General features: G+C 38.2%; 1 protein-coding gene across 2 annotated transcripts; it reads right to left on the reverse strand.

Moving 5' to 3' along the window:
- Positions 1–749: 749 nt before the first annotated feature.
- Positions 750–8,284, reverse strand: RAD51AP1 (RAD51 associated protein 1). 2 transcript variants are annotated; one of them, XM_086610476.1, is made up of 9 exons: positions 8,259–8,284; positions 7,446–7,495; positions 6,536–6,677; positions 5,720–5,829; positions 5,312–5,386; positions 4,513–4,665; positions 3,222–3,377; positions 2,193–2,339; positions 750–1,322 (listed from the first exon to the last, which is right to left on the reverse strand). In XM_086610476.1, the coding sequence occupies exons 1-9, from the start codon at positions 8,276–8,278 to the stop codon at positions 1,195–1,197; spliced, it is 981 nt and encodes a 326-aa protein (XP_086466602.1). In that variant the 5' UTR covers positions 8,279–8,284; the 3' UTR covers positions 750–1,194. The 2 variants fall into 2 exon arrangements, with proteins under 2 accessions (XP_086466602.1, XP_086466603.1); XM_086610477.1 differs by lacking the exon at positions 3,222–3,377.
- Positions 8,285–8,356: the final 72 nt, after the last annotated feature.

Below are 8,356 nucleotides of genomic sequence, written 5' to 3' on the forward strand. Positions count from 1 at the left end.
AGGCATCCAAAACAAGGATAATGCCAGATTGGATGTCACAATATCCATGTTTCCTTGTTTCTGAGAAACAGATTTTCATCCACAGGTTTCTTCTCACTCCTTCCTAAGGCAATATGCGCATTGCTTTTAATAAATATGCATTTATTAGTATCTTGTTTTAATAATTTAAGTCCTATACAGTTAAAAAGCAACTTTCATACCATTGTTTCCCTTTAGGCAGCGCCACGCTTTTGTCTGTGCAATTACTTTGAATAGGGCAATTATTCCTTTGTTACTGGAATTCACTCAGTCCTGACCAGATTCCTTAAGTTATACAGGGAGAAACGCATCTGCTGTGTCATCTGGCATAGTCAATATGCTTAGATAGGAAATTATTTACATTGTGGACTAATAAGTTTGAAAGCTGTCTCATTACTCAGTAACTATCACTTCCACGCTTTACAAAATCCACTAACTATGATCTTCAACGGAGATCAAGAAGCTCAAAGCAAAATCCTCACCGTCCGAGCCTGGCTAATGCTGTTGACTTCCAAGAAGAGTACGCACATGCAAAAAGATTTGCCAGACTGTAGCTGAGACTTAGAAGTGATTTTCAAAACTAATAAAGTCAATTAATACGATGAATTATATTACATAAAGTATTTTATTTTATTTTTTAAAATATAATATTCTAAAAAACATTTATATCTATAATACATAAAAATTCAGTAAAATCCACATATAAGATATGCAAACATTAACGGATTTTGAGACAGTGGTGACAAACTTTCCAAGAAGGGAGTGGAAAGCGACAACTCTTCCAAGAAATATTTTTTAAACTGTGACTTTCACTTGTTAAGGATCTATTTGAGACACCAAATTCTGTAACTGACATAGCACTGTCTTGACTATTTTAATGCCAAGAGTTTAGATCTAAGAGAATTAAAATGATCACAAACCCACATCTGAGTATAATACATCGAAGAGCTGGTGACCCAGATGTCACCTTGATTAAATAATACAATTATTATTCAGTAGCATGTAAGGATGCCTAGCATTTTGCAGAATAAAATCTCATTATAGTATTAGGCACGTACATAAACAACAGTCCTCCAAAATGGACGATGCTGTGAAGCTTTTGCTGCCCATCCTCTACGTAGAAACAAAAAACACTTTCCAAAGTCTTTTCCTTCGTGGCACCTTGTCACTGACCGTTTAACTGCTGGTAGCACTGGGGTGCAGTGGTTTGACTCTTGCTAGTCTGGAGAGGCCGAGTCTAAGGCATTGAGTAGGTGACTTAACCGAAACATATTTCATAGAGTTATTACTGCTTCCTGATGCAGCTGAAAATAATTTTTAAAAAAAAGAAAGTGTAAGAGGTTTAGAGGGGAAAAAAAAAAGATCATATGACTGTTGCCTTTTTACACTTTTCACAGCAGAGCAAAAAAAGTATTCTAAAGATCTTGCAAAAAGGTCTGAACAACATACCACAGAAGCACATGAAAATCAGTATACTCACCAAGGAATCAATCTATTTGGGAGCCAATGGTGTACGGTTTTAATTAACCAGCAACACATTGGAGCAACACTGGACAAGCACATTAAAATTGTTCCCAGTGCACTGTGCATTTTCAGGTGCTCCGCAGAGAATCACACAACTGAACACAATTCCAAGTGGGTAAAGAAGGCTTGAGAGAAAGGAGCCAAACAGAAAGAAATGTGTACAGAAAAGAAGAGTAAATATGACGGAAAATCAAAGTAAGAGGCAGGAGTCAGCAGCAGCATGCTCAAACGCTTTTAAGAAAACAAAGTTTCTAAGCATTTGCTTTACTAGAGCAGTTAAAACATTCCAAAATTTTTCTAATATTATTTCTTCAGAATAGACAATAATGCAGCATGTATCAGAGATAAAGAAAGCCCTTAATAAGAGAGAAATGGCCACAAGACAATCTCTTGATTAAGATTTGATCCAACTCCAAAAAATATTTTATTGTTGTCCCCACATAAAGGAGGTAAGGATAACACTGTAAGGGGGAAAGAAGCAAGGAGATAGCTTCTCTTTTAAAAAAAATCTGAAGTCAAAAGACTACCTTTCATTACAAGAAGGCAGTAATTTTTCTGAATACTGTTTATTTGTTTGTTTGCTTTTAGGAGAGTGCTAAAAACTTCAGTCAACTAATGTATCTGTTTATAGTTTCAATCTGAACAGGTACCTGGTGGTATCCATTTAGGCTTCTTGTCCGTTACAGGACTCGAGGTATGTAGAGGCCGTCCAACTGGTTCTGAAGAACCGGATATCTTCTTTTGTGTTGGTTCAGATTTTTGTTCCGTTATCCGTGAAGGAGAAACTACAGGTGATACTTAGTTGGAGAATAAGAGAGACCTTAGAAAGATACTCTTTAGCAGAGAAATTGTCACACTGCGCAAGATGACAGATCATTGTACAGCACGAGCTCCTGCATTTAGTGAAATACTGAATACGTTACTAGACTGGCACATCTTTTAACAGTATATATTTATAGTCAGTCCTGTTATACTTCCGAATTTCAATCCCAGTTTGAAAACAAGCAGTGTAACAATTTCTTCTTAAAGACCTGTCAGATACAAATTTCTAAGAGGGAGGATTCTTCTGTCAGCTACACAAAGCAAATCATTCCTTGTCTTAACTAAAACTAATTTTAAACTGAATTGTATGCTGTAAACTCAGGCTTGAAATGAAAACACATTCCTAAGTTAGATACAAGATTAACACCATGATAAGAATTTTCTTAAGCTATTTAAAGTAAATTGTGTTAGCGACACAGCGAACAATTAACTGAAGGGCATGCATATTTAATGCTTTTTGCCAAGCAGTTAGTAGAATTAGCATTGTTTAGCTATCCTTGAATTGAAAACTCATAAATGCAACTGCAAGAGGAGGCTCTGAGAATATAATTTGGAAAAAAAAATCCTCAAATCACTCATCGTTATTTAACCTTTTCTTAAAAGTCAGATGCATACAAAAATAAATGAACTCTGTCTATTCATTTTTGTCTGCTCTTTTTGTAAGGAGTGTTAGTTTACTATAAAGTGTTTTTTCTTTCAGGATTATTTCCACTCTCCTCCCTTTACTCTGTATATAGTAATTTTCATCATAACCCTGCACAGTCAGTCTGTCAGCCAAATTTATCTGTTCCTGCAGTGAAAATCAAAGAGACTTTTATTATTAAGAAGTCTATTTCAAATGCATAGCACAAACTTACCTTTAGTATTAATCTTGCATTTGGGAATTTTCTTCTGTCTTTCAGCTGGCATCTTTTGTCTGGTTTTCTTTTTATTTCCTTTGGCTTTCTTCTTTTCCATAGCAAAGTCTTCATCATCACCTTCACTATAAGCTGAGTCTTCTTCTGACTCCTCACCTACACAAGGAAAAGAGATTGCGTCTCTTTACAGGACATACAATTTACTATTACTCCAGGGCCTTCTAATCACATTCAGGACATAAAGAACCAGGATATCTTAAGAACATAGTAAAACAAATTTGCACATATTTATATGCTGGTGTGAGAAAGAAACAGCCTCCATAAAACATTCTGTATTTACAGAATTCTTGCTCTGTACTTTAATAATGGAACGCCCTGGTACAGGCTGCATACGATAATGATTTTAACAGCACAACTACCAATATTCCATGTGTGCAAGACGAAAAATTTAAAATTATTTGGCAGGGCTTCTAATTTATACATATTCTTAGTCATACCTATTTAAAGTGGAAAAACACTATGTCTAATTTCACCTGTAAGAAAGATTTTGTGGATTTTTTTTATTAAAAAAACCCAGACATTAGTAAATCTTAAAAACAGTTCTTTGTCAACAGGAGTATCTGGATTATTCCTCTGATACTTTATTTCACTGCCAATTCTAGAAATCTTTTCCAATAAGCCCTGCAGTAAGAAATAAAAGAACAGATACAGACAGGTTAACCACTGGGGAACGAGAAACAGACATCTATCATACTCCGCAGGCAGGCAGTACCAGGCTGCTACCAGAAGCAGCCCATGAGGCTAGACTGACCTCCAATCAGATGCAGCACGGTTTTCTAAGAGTTGGGAAGTGGAGAAAGGAAAGAAGGGAGGCTACTTACTTTTTAAAATAAACTAAAAAAAAGTCAATACTGGAAGCGCTAACACCTCACACTACTCTAGAGTCACTGTTTTGCTGCAAACAACAACTGGACAAAGGAGTAGTGGCTCTTTAAAGAGGCAGAACTTCCCTGGACAAAGAGGGTAGAATAAATTTGTTCTAATATACCGAAGCAAATGCAGAGAAGCAGTATCAATTTTGCCAGTTTGAGGAATGTGTATGAATAACCTCTGACGTTTAGATTTCATGTCAAAGTGCAATTGAGATGCCACTAGTATTAAAAGATTTAGTAAAGGGGAGAAGCGAAGATACAGTAAAAGCAGCATGCATTTCACTGGAAATATAAACTAAATGTAAGGCACCACATTCTAAGCACATCTAAGAAGAGGGTTTTTACAGACAAGAACTTACTGGGTACAGACTCCAGCTCAGAGTCAGTAGCATTTTCTCCATCACCACTGTCAGTGGTCAGTAACTTCTTCTGCTGTACTGGAACGTTAGATGCTCCTGTCCTTTGTCTACTGTCATCCTGAAGTACATCATCATCCATAACCTGATTGAGACCTAGAAAACAGAAAGTGGTCTAATTAATTCAAATTCACAGTAAATCTCTTCTTCTTCTCAAAAAGAAGCAAGTATTTGACATCCCAGAATTCATTTTTGTGATGTTGAAGTATACTATATGGAAGCATATCATAGGCACTTGTTTTCATATGATTCTCATTTTACTCTTTTAACTAACCAAACTGTAGTTTCTGGTTGTGAAAGTTAGCAATATTTATCTGTAACCAAGCTAACAAAAGGATAGAAGACCAAAAATAAAACTGGAAAAAAGAAAAAAGTTTCCAATGGCACAGCAAGTGTTTTGGTCATGTTTGTTTGATGCTTAGGCATTATGGACCCATTAAGGAGTTGACGGTAAGTGCAGCTGCTTGAAGAAGTAAATATACTCAGTATCTAAAAACATCACGTGTCTGCTGCTTTTTCCAACTAACTTTTAGTGATCCGTAACAATCTCATTCAGCAGTCTACAGGTTTTCCCGTTTTAAGACTGGGACCAAATTTTTAATGAAAAAATTAATGCATCCTTCATCCTTCAGTCTTTATTTAAGATAAAGAAACAGACACTCATGGAAGCAAAGACGAGATAAGCCACTGTATGTACCTTGAAATGCTATTTCTGAAAAGACAGAGTATGAGAACAACTTACCTAGAAGTTCACTGTCTACACTGCAGTTGGAAAAAAGTGGTCTCCTGTGTACATTTTCTGAGTCAATATTCTTGACTGGTTTAGGATCCAGAAAACAAACAAACAAAAAATAAAATATTAGTATACAACCTCACATTATAAAAGGTCAAGATATTAAGATAAAAACACTAGCTGTTTTCATTTCTATCTCTAATCAAACTACATGCTTGGAAGATCTTATAGAAGTTATTTTTCTCACAGAAAAAAAAAAGAACTTAAGAAGACAGGCACCACCTAGAAATTCTTATTTCCTTATCATGACATCTTGAAATAAAACATGACTTTCACTCTATTTCATGGTAAAATAAATTGTCATGTTCAAATTCACTACATACAAATAAATAGCGTTGCATTGAACTGTAAAATAACCTTGTTCTTCTGAATTTTGCACCTCAAGGATATTTGCAGATTTTTCTTTGACGGATAAGGCTAAGGCAACTTCCAAATCTCTTTGATAAAGTTTGTCGTCCAAGGATATCCTGGGAAAAAAACCCCACAAATATGCTAAATAACAGAACAATGACATGAGTGTTACAGATCTACTGCTGACTCACTGAACTTTTAAAAATGCAAATATTTATAAAGAGATTAATATTTCAATATATACTTACAGCATATCAAGAATATTATTTCCAGAAAAGATTTAGACAAAGTAGACACTAATATTTAAAGTACACTACACTGAAAAGTATTATGATTGCAAAACATTGTGTGTGTATATATAGATGAACTAATAACTGGTATAATCACAGGAAAAGGGATGACATTTGCTTGAAATACCACACTGAAATGAAACATTCATACAAAACTTTACCACCAAAATAATCAGATTTCTTTTTTCATTGACATTGACATTTCATTGACATCCATCGAGCTTTCAATATGTTTTATAAAACCAAGTCAATCTTGGTTTTATATTTCTCAGTTTTAAGAGTCCTTAAGTAACTCAGACTTGTTACAGTTATTTCGCACTGTAGAGATATCGAGACAAGATCAGTCAGGCAAACCTGTCTCTACATCTATGCAGGCTGCTTGCTTGACTTTTTTAGAGCTGTAACAAAACAGACATAGGTCACTACCAAATCAGGATGCTTAAAACTCTCGGGGAAAAAAAAAGAAAAAACAAAGACTATTATTGAAATTCACCTTTACACAGGTGAGCTGACCACATTTCAACATTCTTACCTTTTAGCAGATGTCTGCTTTTGCGGCGGAGTCAGTTCCTTGTGCGGCTTTTTTTGCTTCTCTTTTTTCTCCTTCTTTGGATCCTTGAGCTGTGTTCTGGATTTTTTGCTTGAAGGTGCAGCTATACACGCAAAGTCTTCATCTGTTTGGAAACAGCAACAAGATTTAGTAAATTTTCCTATATTCTTCCATATGACCAAAAGAAGTCATTCAATTCAATTTCATCACACACTGAAAATATATCGAAGACAACTTTTTCAAAATGAAATCTATTTTTTAAAGAACACAACTGTAACTATACTATTCCTAAATGCATTTTAAATAAAAATTTAACAAAACCTCTTTTGCATATACTTTTATTCAAAAGATAATTATCTCAGTTTTCATTAACCAATGTGGCAACAAAGCTTCAATGTCCAATGTGCTACCTGATTTTTAATAACTATAAGCTCACCTTTTGATATAGTGAACAGCAATCAATTATAACAGTAATGACTGTCATTAAACAGTTTTAAACCACTTGGTGTTTTGGGAATTGCAGGAGAAACATTACATCTACATACAGATGATTCACACCTCCTTTATATTCTGATTTGCAGTCCTGTGAGCTGATTGTCAGGAGAACATGGAACAACCAATTACCACTGAAAACATAGGCAGGGAGAGAAACATATCTTCCTCCAACAAGACAGTGTATTCACTGGTGTCCTGACACACTGTTGTTATCCTCTGGCTTACAGCTACCATATTCTTGTTGAAGCGGGATATTTAACACTGCACCCAGATTACTTCCAGCAAAAACAGTAACAGCCTTCTCGATGAACTAATTCACTAGAAACACTCTGATGATATTTTGGGTGGTCACATTAGTGTTTGGCATTTTTGTTACGTACAACACCACACCACTTACCATCATCTTCCAAATCCCCAAACTGAGAATAATCAACAATTTTCTTGTTCCTGTGGCAAAAAACATACACTATTAATCCTTTTCCGACTGAGCGTGTTGACATGCTAACACTTGATTTTGGGGTAAATCATGTTTTACAAGAAAAAAACAACACATGTTCATGTACCGCATACAATACAGCTACAAGGATTAGCTTCTAGGTTTTTAAAAACCTTACAGTAACTGCTTTTTGTTGTTCCCATTGTGGGAACACTGTACTCTTTATCTCCTGGGTCACTTTTAGGCGCACACTTGCAATGTGTTTTCCGCGCAACTCCCACGCTGTTTCCTACGCGGCACTGCCGTCGGTGCAGGCGTTATCCTACTCGGAGGGGACACGGGCACCACTTCCCAGCCCATCTCCCAGCCGATCCACCCGAGATCCACCCGAGAGACGCCACCCGCCGGGGCTGCTCTTCGCGGGACACAGTCGCCCCCGCTTCCCGCCCCCAGGGCGCATCCCCGCGCTTCCTTCCAGCGGGAAGAGAAACGCCGGAGGGCTGTCCTCCAGCCTCGCGCTACAGCAGGACACGGAGGAGCTCGGTCCGGAGGCGCGGGGCTTCCACGGGCCCGTCTCAAGCGGCGGCGGGGGGGCCGCGGGGAGGAGGGGCCCCGCCCGCTCCCTCAGCGGGCAACGGCTGCCGCCGGCGCGCGCGCGCGCCCGAGGCTTTCTAGGAAACGTCACCCAGCGCCGCGGGGCGCGAGCTCTCTGCGCCCGCGTGCCTCGCGGCCTCTCGCGGCCTCTCGCCCCCCGCCGCCCGCCCCGCTCCTCACCTCCTCACCGGCCGCGCCATCCCCGCTCCCGGCGGCCCGAAGCGGCCGAGCGCCGCGGCGGCGGGGCGCAGGCGCCAGTGGCGGCGCTCTCTCCTCGG

This window comes from Tauraco erythrolophus, chromosome 4 (assembly GCF_009769465.1).
Source record: "Tauraco erythrolophus isolate bTauEry1 chromosome 4, bTauEry1.pri, whole genome shotgun sequence".
Taxonomy (NCBI): Eukaryota; Metazoa; Chordata; class Aves; order Musophagiformes; family Musophagidae; genus Tauraco; species Tauraco erythrolophus.

Coding starts and splice junctions, on each gene's coding strand:
- RAD51AP1 (XM_086610476.1), bottom strand. CDS start 8,278: ATGGCGCGGCCGGTGAGGAG. Junction 6,678..7,445: donor TGGGGATTTGGAAGATGATG/GTAAGTGGTGTG, acceptor GTTTCCAAACAG/ATGAAGACTTTGCGTGTATA. Junction 1,323..2,192: donor GCCTAAATGGATACCACCAG/GTACCTGTTCAG, acceptor AATTATTTTCAG/CTGCATCAGGAAGCAGTAAT.